At 41.6% G+C, this 19841-nt stretch overlaps 1 protein-coding gene across 10 annotated transcripts in view; it reads left to right on the top strand.

Annotated features, from left to right (window-relative positions):
* Window position 1: 1 nt before the first annotated feature.
* The window catches only part of KLHL13 (kelch like family member 13), a 108279-nt gene continuing 88439 nt past the window's right edge, over window positions 2-19841 (top strand). For 3 of the 10 annotated variants that reach the window (XM_025205069.1, XM_006024443.3, XM_014520308.2), the window contains exons 1-3: window positions 9-126; window positions 17788-17886; window positions 19149-19207. In XM_025205069.1, the coding sequence (XP_025060854.1) occupies window positions 17818-17886; window positions 19149-19207 (128 nt within the window). In that variant the 5' untranslated portion in view covers window positions 9-126; window positions 17788-17817. Of the gene's footprint in view, window positions 127-17787; window positions 17887-19148; window positions 19208-19841 lie in introns of those variants that run through there. The other 7 variants (XM_025205071.1, XM_014520309.2, XM_025205067.1 and 4 more) reach the window with 6 other exon arrangements.

Raw genomic sequence — 19841 nt, 5'->3', positions numbered from 1 at the left:
GGGGGGGGCGGGTGGTGAAGCAGTGCCGGGGGAAACATTGACCTCTCCCTCTGCTCGTTTGCAGGAGCCTGGCGATGGGAGCTGTGGGCCGGCGTCCAGCGGACTAGCCCCTTCCTTCTCCGCCTGGTGAGCTGCCGCCTCTGGCCGAAACCCTGGGGCCCTTTCCCTGCTTCTCTCGGTTCAGACAGCGCCAGGGCAGGCTTGTACGGCGTAAAGTTCGGGCCGTTTTTAAACCGCGCTTCGCAAGACTCCTTGTGGCGTGCACCTGGCTCTTTTAAAGTCGCGGTGGTTTTTGTGGATGTGTTCTCTGCTCTGAAAAGTTTAGTGAGTTTCAATGAATCACGGAGGCAAATTAAGACGCTGCTCTGTTTCGAAAGCGAGACTACTTACTTATAGTAACAGTGTTGGCCCCAAACCAGATTTCACTGATGAGTTCAAAGTAGTTTTGTCCCAGCCAATTTTTTTTTAATATTTTCCATTTGAGCAGGTTGCTTTAATGTTTTTTCCAGTTTGAGCAGGTTGTTTTGTTGCTCTTTTAAAAACCTGCATAACCAAAAGGTGGAGCCTGACAGTCCAGAGACCTGGTTCTGCTTTATAGGCTCAAGAAGGCAAACGTTAGCGCCCTCAAAGCCAAATTGGACTGCAGATGGGTTCAAAGGCTGTAGGTTATAGCCCTGGGTGAGGGCAGGGATGCTTACCGCTCTCACTTTTTTATTCCCTCTGAAATACTACCTTTCTCTTACTCTCAAGCATTTAAATCCCACTTAATTTTACACCTAGAATAGATTTTTTTAAAATAAGTATATTCCTGCCTGTTCTTGCAAGCTGAATTCTTCTCCTTTTCCACCCAGGCCTATTTGCAACACAATTGATTTTTTTTTTTTCCTGCTACCGCGAGCATTTCGGTGGTACCAGTGGTACGCTGCTCTTATTGCAGGCCTAGACTATAAATGCCTTCTGCAAGAAGAGGTTGTAACTGACTACGTTTCGGCAAGAAAAACTGGCTGTGCATAAGTGTCAGCGCTCATGCAAAATAATAATAAAGGAAAGACCGCGTAGGCCGGAAGAACGGTGTGGTGCAAGTCAGGATTGTGCTGAGAGATTCTGTACTAACTCTGTTAGTCCTGTGATGGACTCTGGATAATAGTAGTTAGCCCCATAGATTTGAGCTTGACTAGCTACATTGAAATATGAGCTATTTATGCCTTGCTTCCTGTAGCATTTCAAACCAAGGTAGCTACTGCAGTGTAAAGAGGCACCTATTTCTGTGGTGAAGATAACAACGAAATATATTCCTGAAACGGGACTGGCTGCTCAACTCAAAGTCCTGTTTACCGTGAGACTTGATACGGGTGATGGCAGAGAGCTTTCAGTAGGTGCGTTAATTGGAGAGCCACAGTGAGGAGTGGTGATCACCAGGTTGCTGAGTAGGAGGGAATATCTGATGGGTTTTAAGGATAAAAGTTTCCAGGATGGACCAGGATGTAATGTGATGGCTTCTCAATGTCTTTTCCTGTTTCTGTTGAAAACCGTTTAGAAAGGCTTCTTGAGAACACTTCATGACTTCCCGAGGTGTTGGAGTAGCTAACTGTTGTTATGTATTAAACTTTTCTTCTGCTAATTTTGAGGAGCTTGACTCTTTTTTTTTTTTTAAATGTTTTTTTTTTAAAGAAAAAACTCATGTTTGAGTTTTTCAGGGGGTATTCCGTGCCTGAGTTGTGTTCTTAATCTAGGTTTTTGCTCTAAACTCAGCGATGGAGAACAGACTATTTTTATTTCCTTTCAAAGAACCAGCAGTGCTTTGTGTAGACTCTAATGGCATAGTATGGTCATATGATTTCTTGGTGCTTTTGTTTTAAGTTCTCCTTTGTAAATTGTGCAGCTGCTATAGGGTGTGCGCTTTAGTTGAGAAATCTCTAGTGATAGGAAAAGACTTGTAGGGGGAACAGGACTGGAGCTATAGGAGCAGAAGCTGTTCAGTTCTGGGCTTCTTAATGGAACATTCCCACAATTACCTTTTAAAGATACAAAAAGGTGTGTGAAGTAGAGTGTAGCCAGAATTTGGGCATTGAAGTCTGTTTTCTTTGCAAAATGCCTGCCCCCATCCTGTAGGCACCTACTTTCCTGCCAGTTTGGTTCCCTGGGGGCTCCTATACACATGCAGGGAACCGGCTCTGACACGCTGGAAATCCAGCGTGGCGGAGCAGACTTGATTAATCAAGTGTACTGGAGCATGGAAATTAACATGCTCCAGCAGACTCGAGCGTCATGTGCATCAGCATCCCTGTGCTGAACTAAAGCTGGTTCAAAGAGCTTTGGTTCAAAGCCCCGCACTGCCATTTTTCAGTTTGGGGATGCTGATGTATGTGATGCTCAAGACGCTTTTAATTAGCGCGGCTCACTAGTTAAAGTACCCCCCGCTCCCCATGCCTCCTGGAGCTCATGTAAAAATGCCCTGGAAGCCTAAAGTTCTTTACGGGATGCTCACAACTGTCTTAGTTTTGTAAGGGCCAAGCAATTAGGCATCTGTTTTCTGCTCATCCTGATCAGGAGCTTTCTACTAGTTGTTCGTCTGCTTCTGAGGCACAGGGATGCCCAGACCATGCAGGAGACACACCTGAAGGATCAGGCTCCACACAATGCTGCGCGGGCAAGGCTTTCCTTGAAAAACATGCCTGGAAGGGTAAATGGTGGTGTCTTCCCAGTGATTTTAGGCTCGGTTCCCTGTTCTTCCTTCACATTTGTATCTTCCACCTCCTGGGAGAGTGCTCTAACTCTTCTTCTGTTGAAACCATTCAACTTTGCAGAAAAGGTTCATTAGATAACAGTACTGTTACTAATGGGACCATAATGTAGTTTATTGTGTGTGGCGCATGCCCTTAGGACCCGGGAGACTCGAGTCCCTGTCTCAGCTTTACAAAGTATTTAATGTAAATATGAATGGTGAATTGTGACACCTGGCACTGTGGCACCAAATCCCTTTGTGAATTTAACTGTCAGTATTTTGAGGAAAATTGGTGAAAAGCAAAGGCATTTAGATACGGAGTAATACATGTAATTATTTCATTATTGGTCCAATTTTACTGCTATGTATTACTTAAAGATTGCATCTCTGCACCCGGACTTAATAATATGAAAACGATTATATATACTGTTTTAATATACAGTATATATAATAGCGTGTTGTGTGTGTGTGTGTGTGTGTGTTGCTTTAATATATATTAAATCAATGTGGTGACTTCTCCATACAATTGACTGCAACTTAGCTTTACCAGAACAGTCCAGGTGTCCAGTCCAGACATAAAAAAACCAAGGTGAAGCTCTACTAGATTAACAGGATGCAATGAAAGAAACACATCCCAATAAAGCTAGTGCATGGCACTCAGTCCATTTTTTTTGGGTAAATTTTCCAATCCTGTATGGTACGTTGCAAGTGCTCTGTGTTTGGTCTTGAGCTATATCTTTTCATTTGAATTCCACCAGGGATTCTGGAGACTTGAATTATTCTGAGCAGTGTCTCGTCTGACAGCATTTATGTTGATGTAAAATACTGCTGAATATTTTACTTTTTCTGCCACAGAAATTAGACCTTTGTAAACAGGAACACACTTTTTAAAATTGTACATTACTGTAGTATTCTTATCTCCATGAATTTAGATGTGTTCATGACGATAAACAATTTGGTGTTCACTTCCCCTTTTTATACCACTTGTCAAGGCTTGAAAGCTTTACTGAGTGATACTCTAGCTGGTGTCCTAACTTTATTACCTACACACTGAAAGGAAAGAGCAGGGACTAGAGATCTGGGCTTTTCAAGAGAGCTCTTGTTGCTGAACTCCCTCACACCAACTGGGTTTTAGTGGGGAGGTTCCTGGGATTACTGCACTAGATGCTTCCCATCCCTTCACCTGCTTGAGGACTGTCTTTTTCACATTAGTCCCAGACTAGGGACCGCCGTGAGAAACTTGAAACTCCACATCAAGGCAAGGAGAAGGGGCTTTGTTTCCTGGCAGCTCTGAGTAGGGTGGATCTCCACAGTTAAGATTTTCCCAAAGCCTCCTGGTTGTTGCAAGGTGCTGGGGTTAAGAAACAGTTCTTCTTCTTTTTTTCTTTTTTTGAGTTTCCCATTTTGGGATTCATGGCTCCTAAGTTTTCCTACCAGCTGCAGTGCTCTGAAACTGATGTGGTTCTGGGTCGTTTTAGTCTTGCCTGTGGATTGTGAGTAGATGTAGCAAAGGTGACTGGTCTTCGTTGCTCTTTGTTTATGGAGCCTATGGGTAGCAGTAGAACTACCCAAAACATTAGTCCAAACAGTACTACCCTTATGTTCTGTTTGTATTTGGAAGCTTATCTACTGTTGTTGTGATCTACTCTTATACAATTGAAATTTTTAAAGAAAACTAATTATTTTATACCTCGCTGAAATGGACAGTTTATCACCTTCTTGCCTGGGTAGTCTTCCTGCATACTATTGGTGAGTAACCTTTTTTCATCAGTCAAGAAATTTATCTTTAAAATTAAGTAGCTAAATGTAACATAGATGTGATGATATCATGTGTGCCACTATCCTTTCTTAATAGCTTTCCTTTGATCACAGTTGTAATACATTATGTGCTCAAAAAGAAAAGCAAACATGAACAAAGAACAGTGAATACAATGTCTCTAGTGTTTTGTTTCTCAAAAATACTTCGAGACACAAACATTTACATTCATGTCAACATCTTTTAGAAAATAAACTTGATAACTTGTCTAGCTTGTTTTAGGCTTATTTTTGTAATGGCTATTTTTAAAGTAAACCTTTCTTGAGGTCTGACCCAGCATTGTATATATAAAGGCTTTAACCCACCCTGGTTGTGTGTTTTTCATATTTAGAAACTTCAGGCTTTGGAAACATGAACTGTAAAAGAAATTCAGGGTTATTCCAGATGGCTCTAAGAAATCAGGTCAATATATTTGACCACTAGAATGGCCTGGAACTACTTGCTTGCTTTCAGGGTTTCAGTCAGACTAGTCATGTAGAGCAGTGGTTCTCAACCCTTTTTGTACCAGGACCCATTTGTGAACATCGATGGCCAGTCCCAACCCAGTGCCTCTCACTCCCACCCTGCTGCCTCAGGCTCCAGCCCCCCCATTGTGGGGCAGGGGGTGGGTGTATGGGGTGTGGGGCAGGGGGGGGCTCCAAGTAGCCCCTTGCAGGCTGGAACTCTGACAGCCTGCAAGGGAAAGGCCACAGCTTCCCATGTTTTCTTCTTTTAAAGGACAATCCATTTTTTTAAGTTTGTCGATCCATTTTTAAAGTTTGCCTGCAACCCTTTCATGTATTCTTGTGACCCGCTTTTGGGTCGCGACCCACAAGTTGAGAAACGCTGATTTAGACCAGGGCTGTTAAAGTTTCTCAAGGTATTCTAATGGTGAACTGTTGAGCTTTTACTTCCTGGCTGTCTCGTCTCATTTGAATTTGGACAGTCTCTAATTGTGAGGCTTGTATTTGGGGAAAAATGCTGCCAGACCTTGGCTCTGGATTTTCCAGGAAAGAGTCTTCTTGTGCTAAACTGCTAGATCAGCAGTTTCTTCTCACCCTCCAATTTACTCGGCCCCAAATCCAGAGGTTAGGGACTTTGTTGTTTCTGAATTGCTCTTTCTAGATTGCTAAATTTATTCCTTTATGGGTTTTTATGACCTCTTGGTTTAGTGCAAAACCCTTGGCTGCTCCTTGGAGGGGAATGAATGTTGGCTGAGCTAGAGGCTCAGCTTTCAGTAGCATGACTAGAAAGCATTAACTGCTACAACTCCTTGAAAACTTAGAAGCAACTGAAGCTACTCAACCTGGCAGGGCCAGATACCCTGGCAAAAATATGGTATGTTCCATTTGATGGCATTGAAAGGAATGGTACTGGGTCCTGAAAGGGAGCAAAAAATTGTACTTGTTTTAAGGACGCAAGAACCAGGGTAAGCAATTACCTGGGAGCATTGGGAGTTACCCACTGGCACAAAGGAAGCAAAGCCAAAGGCTTTGTGCTTGGTACAAAACAAGGTAATATTGGAATGAGCTTGTTTGGAATACAGGGACATGCATAATCAATATTTGATAGGCGCATCCTCGTGACTACCCCAGTGTCTGGCTTTGTGATTGGATCATGTGAACGATAAGAAAGTAAAATATATATATAATGCCTGATTTGTGTTCAAGAAATTTGGGATTAACAGATGACAGTAGCAACTAATGCAGAGTTTGATCACAAACTAATCAAGGCTGTCCCACATCTTAAACATTGTGTGTTCACCCAACAGTTGTATTCATGAGCACAGAAGTAAACATGCTGTCTTATCTGAGTTTCTCCTGCTAAGGTACTAAATTCCATTGATTTTCTGTAAGTTGAGGTCTTTTTTAAGTATAGGTATACTTTATGGCTTTTTTTATTTTAGGATTTCAGGGTTTTTTTTAAATGGCCAAAGATTTAATCACCCAGGAAGGCTGCATAGTGAGCTCAGTGCATAAGAGCACTGAACTCATGCTGTTACTGCCTTTTTGACTTGATTTGTATTGCCATCATGCTTACAAGTCCTTGCTATGAATCAAGAATCCTGTGTGCTAGATGCTGTACAGGCACAGGGCAGAACTATAGATCCTACTCTAAAGATCTTCTCTAAACAGGACATGTCCAACAGATAGAAACACACAGACCGGAGGAGCACCAGGCAGAAGTGACATAGCACAGGCCAGCATGTTAGGCAGTAGTCTCAGTAGATCAGGGGTGTAGTTATTGTCAGGTTTTTTTTTGTGGGGAGTGGTTGTAGGTATCATGGCAAAGGAGTTTTAAGGAGGTTTTTAGAGGAGGCCAAAGTAACTTCACAAATGTATTCAGGCATGACTGGGAACACAGGATGCAGTTAAAATTGCACCTTAAGAAGTTGCTCCTGGGAAAAGTGAAACTTGGAAAGGGGAACCTTGCTTTCTGTTTTGGAGAGGAAGGTAGAATTGAGAAAGACTGAATGTTTAATTCTGTGCATGTGAGCATGGCAGGTGACTGATCTTCCCCACTGGAATTTGTTGCAGATTTTAGGAAAATGTGTACAGAGAGCCCTACTTCCCTTACAGAGCAACAATGTCTATATTTCTGTTGCTTGCTGCCTTTTTAATGTTTTCCCAGGTAAATCGAAACAAATCTTTTTGATAAGGCTTTGGCAAGCTCTACTTGCTTGTCTGAATTATAGCTTCTCTTACTAAAATAAAAGATGTTCCATCCCAAGTGAAACACCAGTGAACAGCTATCTTCCTACTGCCTTTGGAGAAATGAGGTATTTGGCAGCATGACCCTAGTGGCCTGCTCTTCAGTTGGGAAGATAAGTGGGGAAAAAGTGATGAAGACTGCGTCTTGAGTTCAGTAGGAAGTAGTTGGCTTGAGAAAGTTGCCATATAAAGGAGAGCAGGGTTGGGCGATAACTCCAGATTATGAAGGGCCTGTTGGGACTCAAGAAAACAAAATGATAGAGACAGGACAGAGGAAAGAGCGAGTGGGTTAAGGAAAAACACCATCTTTGTCTTGACTTTATTGTTCTGTGCCATGCCAGATGCATCTCACAAGGCCTGGTATTGTTCTGGCTTTTCGTTGCTGGCAGCCTTTCATAAAGGACTTGACGTCATGCCTGTCAAAGGGCAGCCTGATACTGCTTGGCATAGACATAGTACATATAATGTGTTCAGAATAGCAGATTAGAGGGGTGCTGATGGTTAAAATTGCTCCTCTTGACTTTTATTTTTGTAGCACTTCAGTTTTCTTCATCAAAACAGCCAGCCCTGGCAGGTTAAGGAGTTTAAAATCCGGTTCCATCTTTCACCATTACTGTATACCAACAAAGACTATCAACCAGAATAACATGGCAATTTATGCAAAGGATGAGTTTCATGTTGTTAATTTTTCCAGAGCAGAGCCATCCTAACACTCTAGGTTTGCAATTTCTTCTTAAAGGCTTGTACTGTGATCTTTCTGCCACCAAAAAGTGGGATCGAGGTGGATCTGGATTACTGCTATTGAATAAAAGATGTGATCCAAATTTGTAAGAAACAAACTTCTCTTGAAAAAATAAAACTTCCAACAGATACCTCCTTTTAAAAATTAAGTGATAACAGGTGATGTTGCTGTTTAAGTGCATTTTAAGTGAATGAGTGAAAAAGGAAAGGTTCTGGAACAAACCGTTTTCCTGTCGTTGTTAATGAAGGCTAACCTTGGAGAGGGGAATTGCTCCCTGTACAGATGTACATTTTGTTAACTGTTCCTGAGTTCATTGGTCTTTGCCCCTGTTTTGGTGACTAGCACGATGTTCCTTCAAATGTGCAAGTGGCTTCTGCCCAATAAAAAGCGAATGTCCCTGATACATTCTTCCGTAAGATAGCAGTGAGATGTCTTACTCGACCAAAGCCATGTGAAACTTTGCATTGTTAAGCGTTATAACGTCTGTCCTACACAAATGTGGTTCTGACTTGGATTTGTTTTGGCAAACTCACCCACTTGGATTCCTTTTGATGGTAAGTGAAAGGGTTAGCTTAAGTGTCCTTAGTCTACTGTATAGACTTCAACTCCTGTGCTCTGTGTATTGTTCAGAGGCTTACATAAAGTAGCAGTGAATAAGAAATGTCTTGTCTGCTTTCCTTTTGGAGACATGGCGATGTGGGGAAATATCTAAGTAGCACCAGCTGAACAAGGAACTAGTGCTATTGAGACTCAGTGACTTACCTATTTTGGCTCAATGAGACTTTTTTCCTGAAGCCTCATTACTAGCTATAGATATGTGTTAGAAGTGCTTGAGATGTGTGGAGTAGGGTGGGCAAAATAGACTTACAAGAAGTTAAAATGACTTTTTCCTCTGGGCAGAGAGGGAGGTTACATTTTTCGACTGAATGGAGACCAGACTGAAATAACTACAAAAATCAATAGTTAACTCTTGGAAATGCTGTACCCCAGAGGTCTGTAACTATACCATTCACTGTGAATAATAGCTTACTACCCTGTATGATGGAATTTTCTTTTTCTCTTCCTTGAATTTTGTTCTGTATGTCAAAAATTACCCTGAACTCCTTGGGAATGGTGACATACGGTCCTGTATACTGGTATACAACAGTGACAGAGGTGGGAGGCTGAGAGTATATGCATCTCTTAAAAAAAAGTAAAGGCTCAGTAAAACAATTTCGGTTGAATTAATATAACGCAACTGTGCAAGCAGCTCTGTAGTCTGATACAGAAGTGCTGTTACTCTTCTGCATAGCAGTGAAGGGTACAGTAAATGCTGTTCATACTATAAATTTCATAATGTTCTATTTTTTGTTAGTGTGGTGTGAGCTAGTAATTCTGAAGCATCTTATTCAGAGTACAAGGATAGCTTTCTATTCTGCTAAAACAGTTTTTGGAATCTTACACATCTTATGGGAATTCTGTATGAAATGGCAAATAGGTACTTTTAGAAGAAAAGAGAAATGTACTCATTCAGGTCTTTGACTCAGCTACTGTCAGTCTTGGGCTCATCATATATCCTGAGGGATTTCTGACCGTTCATATCTCTCACCACTTTTAATTTTTATATTTTTTGCCTGAGGAAGGACTTTTGTGTCTGAAAGCTTGCAAATAACAGCTTTTCCACAACTGTTTAGTTGGTCTCATAAAAGATGCCGCCTCTCCCCAAAGATTTCACCTGCTTTTTGTGCTCAGGCCAACATGGCTACTGCCTAGATCATATCTCTTTTGGAATTTATTGGTATTTTATAGATGAAAATTGCTTCACAATTTGGTTAGAAAAAAGTAAGCACCTTTTAAGGGTCTTAAGACTTATTGAACTAAAAGTGGTACCTTTAAAAAAGCACGTTGTATATTCTGTTGTGGTTGTAGTCTCAACTTTCAGTTGCATTGCTGCTGTAGTCAAGACTTCTCTGGCATTAGACTGTAAGGAGGTATATCCTAACAAAATAGTATTTTGTGGTGGGTTTGTGCCTTGTGGTTTGTGTACTTCCTTCCTATGCAGTATAGATTGTGGCAGTAAGGGTCATTTTCTAGGTCAGGGAACTCTAATTTAGCTTTAAATGACCCCACTCGGTTTCACTGGCTCTGAAAGCCTGTGGGGATGGATGCTTCTTAATTATGTATGAAATTCTGCATATGCATTAAGGATGTACCAGTCCAAAAATGAATTTTAAGGCTGTGGAAGAAAATAGGGATTTGGCATTTAGCATCAACAAAGTGAAGATGCAGGTATATCAGTTTTTGTTTTCCAGAAAATAGTCATTTGGAAAAGCATAGCAATGGGAAACTTGCTGTTTGTCTCTTCTTATGCCCCTCACAGCAGCTTGAGTGCCTCACGTACAAGTGCTGAAATATGATAAATACTTCCTGCTGTGTTACAGCACTGCCTGGTGCTTGGTATTTGAATCCTTGCTCTATTATGGATTAAATGAAATTCCGAAGAGGCTTGGCCCATCTTTGCAAATGAGTGGTGACTTCATGTGGGGTTTTCAAAAGTGTCTAAGTTGGCCTGGAAGCTGGGGTCTGTTCTCTTCCAGGGCACCTTGTTTCAACCTTTTGTGCTCTTGAAAATTGCAGTTTTTATTCTTTAACTTTTTGCAGACTCCTAACTGCTTAGAAATTAGTCCTGGTGAATCTGTATGGTTGGAACTTGTAAATTATTCTTTTCTTTGGGTTTCTGAAATGCTCAAATCAAAACCTGTCCCTTTAAAAGGGTCTGCCTTTTTTGAACACCCGCTCTTTGAATTAGGTGTTTCAAGCTGGGTAACCGAAAAGAGGCAACCAAATAACACAAGTCACCGGGAACTTTTTGTGTACAACTCACACAATGCAAATGAGTGACTCTCTGCTATATTAGTAATGGTATCAGTGTGAAAAAGGCTTATGCCGGGATCTGATGGCCTTAGGTTTTGTGCCCGTGGAGTGCAGTGTTGCAGTGGAGTGTTGCTAAATGTTCCAGCCACATCTTTAGTCTTCTCGTCAATGGGAATGTTAATAAGTGTCATTGTTATGGCAAGAGCTCCAAAAAGCTGTGAATAGACTGATTTGATGGAGCGGTTAATCCAAAAATTGCGTAGCCTTAGTAATGCCCTGGAAAATTTAAGCTATGCCGTGCTTAGACAAAATCATCTCGTTTGGGTTGTTACATGGAATGCATGTTCCAAATATCGGGTTTCAGCACAGCATAGTTTTCATGGGGATTTAGTTGTCACGTTTGCAACAAATGTTGGGTAAGTGAACTATACAAGGCAAATAAATATAAATTGATGCATTTAAATAAATGGACAGTTGCATTCAAGTGGCTGACTAGAATCTGGTTTGGACTGTGATTTAGTTCTTTGCTCCTGGATTGATCAAAGCTAGTTACATGTTTTAGTTGCACTGCTTTGAGGAAAGTATTTGTGTCGTTTAAATAAGCAATTGAACTCTGGGATCTTGCCTGGCTTCTACTAATGATAAGCACGGGTGTCAAAATCACCCTACCCCTACGGCTGGATCTGGATCTGGCTGTGGTGGTGGTAGGGTGAGCTGGGGTATGACAGCACAGTCCTTGCTTGTGGTCATGCCCAACAGGTCCGTGGAGCCCCAGATGGTGTGGCAGGTGGTACCTTCTCCTCTTAGCCTCGCTCCTAAATTTCCTTGCCTCTCAGGAGCCCTGCTGGTATGTGAGCTGTCCCTAATGTAAAAGTATAAATACCAGATCCATTACAGTCCTGTGATTGTTGGAAAACCTTCATCCAAGTAAGCATATCTCATATTTTTCTTTGAATCGGTTTGCATTGGTCGTTTTTGTAACGTAAGCTTGCAAATATAGTAGAGCTTGTGTTTAATGCCTGCTGTTAGGCTTCCATACTTGGCAATTATGCAAAGGCGTGCAATTACTATGGGTCAAGTTACCTTTTGGTGGCAAGTTGTTCTTAATGTAAAGCTGTTTTGTTGTGTATCAGTGAACAAATGTGCATGGTTTTAGGGCGAGAGTCTCTGTGGCACTGAAAGATGTGTAAGGGCAGAAGTAGCTCCTAGTGCAAATCAGAGGAACTCTTAACTTGGCTCCTGTGGTATCTTTTGTCAATCAGGCATCAAAATAATACGTCAGCCTTCCTTTGCCCTCTGAAGCAGGTCATGGACCAAAAGCTGCCCTGACCTGAACCAGCCCTGACTAGAGTCTTAGCTGTCCTTTTAGGGTGCTCTTGAGGTCAGTTTGCTCCTTGGGAGGGACAAAGTGATCTTTGTGAAGCCCAGAATCTGACCTTTAGCGTCTAGATGTACAGTATTATACAAAATGTGTATGTCTGTGTTGTATTCACTACTCCAACTGAAGGAAGGAACGGAGCACAAGAACTCATTTACAGTTCTCTTATTTGTGACGACTTATTTAGATATTCAGTAAAGCAGAAAACAATGTGTGCGCTAAGCTGTGTTCTGGCCAGCTTCATGGCAAAGGACTCTTGCTGTCTTCCAGACTCATTCTTCCTTGTTTGGTTCTTTTTAACATAGATGTATGTGGAAAGCCTGATCCTTTTAAAATTGTTAGGGGATTGTCAGGGTCCGTCCCTCTCCCCACCTCAAATTAGAACATACTGTACCTTGGTAATGATTTAAAAATTGTTGCTATTGGAGGCCTTCAGATTCTATCAGATTACTTCATATAGGACCATCTCGTCCAGACAAGGCCTTTATATTTGCATGGGCTTTTGTTTTTTGTTTTTTCCTAGGATGTGATTTTGGAGGAGCACAGACATTTGGGAGGTAGCGCATTCCCTAGTTGTGGCAGGAGACGGTCCCCAGTTGAGGCAGGGGACAGGCTTGATGTGTGGCAACAGGTGGCTTTCATAAAAGGTTTGTTATATGGAGATTTAATGGGGTGGGAGAAGGGAACTTTACAGGGGCTTAATTTCTCAGTTTCTGGAACAGGTGGCCATAACATTAGTTTTGTCCTGGTGCTTTCTGTTAGAAAACCCTCAGTATTCTTCGGGATCCAGACTCTTACCTATGTGGTTTCGTGTACTAATTTTTTTTTCTGGCTCTTTGTTAGGGTGTGATCTCTTCCAAAATCCTTGAATTCTGGGATGTGTTACTTTGCCAGAGGGGCGGGGGGAAATTGTTACCTAATCCTTGTGTTGGTTAATCTTCATTGGCTTTCAGTCTGTTAGTGAATTGATTTTTTTTTTTTTTTTTTTTTTTTGATTATCCATCTGGTATAAGCTCTTGCAAGCTTTACTTGATGTCTGTGAACCTGCAGCATGCTCTGCTGTGGTTCCACTGATTTGTCAGGGGCTCGGTCTCCTCGGTTATCCACTTCAGTTAAGATTAAGAGTGAAAAATAACTGTGAAGTATGCACTTTAGCCCTTTAAGACTATTAGAAAAAAATCTACAGTCTTTGCACAGTTATAATTGCACATAGACAGAAGTCCAGACTCTCAGTGTATTAGCCAAATTGGCACTTAGAATCATAGAAAATTAGGGTTGGAAGGGACCTCAGGAGGTCATTTAGTCCAACCCCCTGCTCAAAGCATGACTTTCTCCATCTATGCCACTTCAAGGGGAATGCTTAGCTACCAGGGACCTCTGGGTCATTAAGCCTACTCCCCTATGATCACGGGCAACCAAAAAGGTCCACAGCAGCATCCACCTCCATCCCCAGTCCTGCACTTCACAGCCACAAAACATCCTATGCAAAGTTAAGGGTCTTTAGTACTAGGAGAACCCGTGTGTTGTGCTAGAAGAAGCGAGCCGGAGACAAAAGATGACCTTGGCCCTGTCATGGCAGGGAGCTCATTGAGTAAGTACCAAGATGATCCTAAGTAATGGACTATAATCTCTGTTGCAGAGGAAGGCAAGCTCCCAATTGTATTTGCCAGTCTGATCATGGGGAGGGAAGAAGGGAGATTCTCTTCCTGGTGTCAAATCTGGCAGTTGGTTTTAACCCCCTGTTTACATGAGCAAGATGTACAAACCAGGCCCCAGAGAGATTTCTCAGCAATGTTAGTAGCTCTAGCATATCACAGCTGGCATCCCCGGGCTTCAGTGGAAGATGGGGGGGCAGGGATGGAGGGGGGAACGGGCGACCCTGAGGCTAATTACAGCATTCAAAGGGTTAAAAAAAGCCCTGAGTTTCATATGGTATAGAAAAGGATAACAGTATTGTAAGCATGTTAACAATTCAATGTACATTGCTAGAATGTCCTGTGTAGTACATACGAGGAGAGGCTGAGGGACCTGGGCTGATTTAGTCTGGAGAAGAGAAAATTATGGGGGGATTTGATAGCAGCCTTCAGCTCCCTGCAGGGGGGCTGCAAAGAGGATGGAGCTGGGCTGGTCTCAGTGGGGGCAGGTGACAGGACAAGGAGCAATGGGCTCAAGCTGCAGCAAGGGAAGTTGAGATTGGATATTAGGAAGCATTTTCTCACTAGGAGGGTAGTTAGTAAAGCACTGGAACAGGTTACCCAGAGAGGTGGTGGAAAGCTAGAAGCACTGATGTCCTCTGCAAACTTGGGGAGGCTGGGCTGATGCAGTTCATGTTCAGAACAGCAGAGCTGCTGTCAGGCCCCCAATGCACGTTCATGGCAGAGGACTGTTCTTGGAAGCAGGGACGTAGAAAGGCTTGGAGTTGTCATGGTGGATGATGGTGACATTATGGCCAAAGGTTCCTTGGATGTATAAATAAGAGAATATTGAATAGCACCATAAGGTTATTGAGCAGCACTACAGGGTTATATTCCTTTGTATCTGGTTCTGGCGGTGCTTGGTAGGGGAACACTTTGGTTGTGGCATCTGCGCTTCAAGAAGGAGCTTGAAAACTTGTACAAGGTTCAGAGAAAAACCTCAGATGATTAAAGGCTTGGACAGCATGCCTTATAATGAGACTAAGGGACTCAGTCTATTTAGCTTAATAAAGAGAAGATTAAGGACTGATTTCATCAGTGTAAGGTACCTCCATTGGTAACAGAGGCTTGGTAATAGAGGGTATTTCCGTCTAGCAGGCAAGGATATAACAAGGTACAGTGTCTGGAAGCTAGATAAACTTAGACTAGAAATAAACCAGTACATTAACAGTGAGGGTGATTAACCTTTGAAATGCTTTACTAAGAGTTGTGGGGCCATTTCCACCCCTCCACCCCATCACTGAGGTTTCTTAATCAAGGTGGGATGATTTTCTACAAGATCTGCTCTAGTTCGCACAGGAATTAATTTAGTGCAGTCGAATGGTCCGCTGCGCACAGGGTAGACTAAACCCCGTAGTGGTTCCCTCTGGCCTTATAATCTATAAAAAGCATTAAATGAAAGCTTAAATTCTACGCACACACAAAAGCATCCGCTGCCAAGAAAAACTGTCCGCTGGGTTTCCAGTCCCTGTAGAGTACCTCTTCACAAATGCTGCTGAGTTGAAAGGGCTGTTGCATTTACATGCGACTCGTATATGGACAGACGTGCTTTAATGGTCTCTTACACAGCCCTACATTTGTATGTCGCTGTAATACTTGACACATTTCAGGTAGTCATTGAATGCCCGGATGGCTAAAGACTCCTAGCATACCTAAAAATGAAATACCAAACCTCATTAAGCCACATCTTCTGTCAGCTTCTGAAAATGTGGTGTTTTTTTTTTTGGTTTGTTTTTTGCTGCTCAGTGTTACGAAACCGGAGGAGGATGAAACAAGTGTCTAAGAATAATGCTAAGGTTTGTTGGGTCTCCTCCATGCTGTTAAAGTGTATACTTTGTACAAATATCTTCTTAACTTAAGTAGAAAAGTTCATGGAAAGCTGGCACAGACAAGTGAAGAATTACAAAGTATCGCAACTTGCCTGTAAAATGTTAGACAATGTCCTGCTGGCCTTAAACACATCGTTTTTAAATTAATAGTAATTTCACGCTGAATTTCATTAGAATAAATAGTTGTTTATGCATGAAAGACATTTGTCTATCCATTTTTTACAAGGTTAAGTACTTGCTTGGGGGTGTGTGTACATGTACACGCATACGTAGAAGATATAGGACAGCAGGTAGGATGTAGGACTCTTGCTTATGTAAAGAACATTTTTAGCAGTGGCCTACTGTGAAAAACCAAGAAAGATGAGCATTTTGGGGAGTCTGAAGAATGAGCTATCCAGTTTTTCTGATTTGCCTGGAAGAGAGATCTGGAACTACTCTGGTGCCCAGACTGGTCTTCATTCTTGTGGGCATAATGAGCAGCTGTGAGCACACGCTTGACATTCTCACAGTAGTTTGCTGGGGAGAAAACTATGCAAGACATAGAGTCCTTGATTATAGAGGATTTAATAGTGGCTCTGTCATTAACTTCGGAGACTTTAAAATCTGTCTGAAGCTGAAAAATTGTCTTGTTTAAACTTTTCTCGTTGTTTGACTATTAAGGTTCCTCTAAGCAAGGATTAGCAGCAAGGTTGCTCTGTGCTGTAAAGGCTCTGTGCTAAGGTCCTTAGATCCGTGACAGCGAGTGCTTTGCCTGGTTTCACACCCAGTCCTTCCAGTCACTAGCAGCAGCCCAGTCTTGATTTTTCCATCTAGTTTTTTTGTTCAGTAACTTTCCCTTAGTACACCGTGTGTGTAGAATTCATTGCTTCATCTCAGACAAGGATATTTGGGTAAATGTCGCATCTTTTATTAGACCAGCTAAATACTTGGAAAAATTGTTCTTTGCAAGCATTCAGGCACAAATACTCTTCTTCAGCCATAGGGATTTTCTTCAGCTCAGATTTTTAGATTTGCTTGGTGTCCATTTATTTCCAGCTGTGTTCCATAGTTGCATTTCATTTTGAGGGTCTATCTCCTGCTTTCCCTCTTGCCTTGGATGCCTTTTTGGGGGAACTGAGCCAGCTGTGTGGGCTTCACAGTTGGAAATGGGCATTTCCTTGCTCATAGCTGTAGGTCTGTCCCCAGGCTGCAACAGGCTGAACTAGCCACTGGGATAGATGATTTTACGTTGTTACTGTAAAGGAAACTTGGGTTAGTACAGGTGAAATTTGCTGTTTGTCCTCTTTGATAGCTTGTTTTTTCCCCAATTGTTCTGAAGGTCTGAGAATGGAGCAAACAGCTGGCTGTAGAAAGGTATGTATCTTTAGGCACGCTTTTATATCAGTCTGAAACCAAACCAGCCTCAGTACCTCTCTAAAACGCTGTATTGTTCAAATTATGGTCACCCTTCCCCGCCCCCCCCCACCATAATATTCATGCTCGACCTTGACATGGGATTGACACATTGACATGTAATTGGGCTTTGGACAGTTGAGCTGTATTGCCCTGCAATGCTGAATTTTTCTGTTGACCATCGCCACAACGTTGAACATAATCCTGCCCGAGTATTTGCATTTGGGGGAAGAAGGCTGTTTCTAAAATTGAACCTAAAGAAGTGAGGTTGACTTGCATGCTCTAAGGGTGGCCTTAGAGTCCAAGCACGTTAACTCATCAAAGGAAACTTCAGGTTTCCCAGATTCTGGAAGCCCCCAGCCTATGCAGCTAAGTCTGAGATTTTTTTACCCTGTCAGATGTATTGAAGGCATCTCTACATAAGCCTTGAGCGACTACTGGAATGACTGCTGGAACATATTGGAATGAATGGGGCAACTCAGCTATGGTTTTCTTTATAATTAGATTGACCTTTCCTGTCCATGTCCTGTTTTAAAGCTGTAAGTGTGGGAATATCATTTAGAGAAGTATCTTGCCCTTTTAGCAAGTAAGTGAATAATTTTGTTGTGTTGGGAAGGTTTGATACTAGTAGTGATGTTTGTTCAGTGGGCGACTTCTTTTTGATACAGGGGAATCTGAAGTTCATTTGAAGGAACAGCATGCCCCGAGGTGCAGCAACAACAGAAGAAGCAGAAAACCACTTTGTTCTTCTAACAGCTGCAACAGAAGTAAGAGCTGGCAACTTAGATGCTATTAAAGGAATCTTTGTGTGATACCATTTTGGTAATGGTATGCTGTAGGTGTTGTAAAGAACATAGTGAATTAATGCTTGTAGTTTCCATTTTTGCATGTGAGCTCTTTCTAGTATACGTGTCTAGTCTAGTTTGACATTCCCATTTAAGATGTTGAATTAGCATTGATCACGTTGTTTCCTCTGGAGGAAAAGGCCCCATTTTGCATGGTGGTATTTGTATAGGACACTTTTTATTTGCAAACTGGTTGAATGCCTAACGAGTTGTGGAGATTTCTGATTTTTAATTTGTTGTATAGGTCTGATATCAGGATTATGGTATAGTTAGGTTGGTCTGTGTTAGAAGTCTGTTATGCAGTGGTATTTTGCACTTCCATGTATGCATAATACAACTTTTATTTGCATTTATGGGTATTAAATGTATTTATTGAGAGAATAGCCTCTCCGAAAGGTTTCTGTTTAGTTTAGTCCTGTTGAATTGTGTGTTATACTTTGCAGTAGTTCCTCTTGTGTGAAGTAGAACATTGCCTGATGATTTTAAATTGAAATTATGCACTTTACTTAGTAAAACTGCTTCACATTTTTTGCTTGAGGGCTCACTAAATGTGAGTTGATGAACTTGGAAAATTAGGATCAATCTTCATCATAACTAATTATTAAGCTTACAGATTAGAGACATGAGAGGTGGCTTAATGTTGCTATGAATTTTATTTTACGTATTTAGTGAATGATGAGTAGTTTATATGGTAAAAATTGCTCATAAAAACTCATTCCTTTTGTTTTCAGTTGCGCCTAATGTAATCATGCTGTTACAGATAGAGCTCTTTTCCCTCTGCTCTGAAGATAAAGGATTGCCATCCTAAGTCACAACTTTCATTTTAGTAAACTGTTCCTGGGATAAACCGGGTCAGGAGCAGTGGGGTTAAACGATGAGATTATGGTGAAAAATCTAGGGCATATGGTCTGCTTGATCACTTGATTAATTTTCATAATTAATCCCTATCCACAGTAGTGAGAGCAGTTGCCTAGCTGTTACTTGCTATGCAAAAACCACTTTCCACTTCCTTTGCACATTATTTCTAAAGTTTCACTGTAGCAAGTTGGTGGAAGATGGAAAAGTCAGATTGAGTATGAATGATTAGGACATACTTCTTGCCCTGTGGGATCTGGGAGACTGAGCACTATTTCTGGACATCTGTCTGTGACTTTCTGCTCCAATTCTTTTTTGTTTCACTGCAGGTGCATGAACAGCAGAGGAGAGAATTCTGCTTTTCAGAGATGATGTGGAGAGACACTTTGTGAGTACTAAAGTGTGTGTAAAAACAAAATGCTCCTGTGTGTCACAGAAACAAAAGTTAAATTTATTCTTTTTATTTTGATTTACAATAGCTGTGCTTCCTACTCGTGGCAGTTGAAACTGCTTCAAATTCTCATTCAGTTCAGGGAGGACATGAATTTAGGATATGTTCTTTAATTAAAAATATGTAATTTAAGGCAGAGCTTGTTTTGAATGTTGAACAGCTGAACTGAAGAACAGATATGCACTAAACAAGCTAGTGATAACTGTAACCCTTCCGTAGGAAGTCAGATAGCCTTGGTGGATTGTTTTAACAGTCTAACCCTGTTTATTCTATAGTTGCTAGCGCTAACTAACCCATAGAGCTGGTTCCATTGATGATGCTGAGCAGAACTAATTACATGCTTGTATAACCAAGTCCTTCCACCAAGGCTCAGTGGCAATGCTGCATCAATGAATTCAGTGTCTTGAGAAACACTTTCTTCCTCTGCACTTAGGGTCTTGCTAATTTATGCGTGAACCCCATCCAGTTCTGGTTACAGGACTCTGACTTGTTCGATAAAAAGCTGGTAGAGTAAAATTCTGTAGAGACGTTCATATTACATTTCTGACTTTGCACCCTGCCTCCCCTCCAG

This window comes from Alligator sinensis, unplaced genomic scaffold, assembly GCF_000455745.1.
Source record: "Alligator sinensis unplaced genomic scaffold, ASM45574v1 scaffold1059_1, whole genome shotgun sequence".
Taxonomy (NCBI): Eukaryota; Metazoa; Chordata; order Crocodylia; family Alligatoridae; genus Alligator; species Alligator sinensis.
This window is presented reverse-complemented; position numbering and strand designations above follow the sequence as displayed.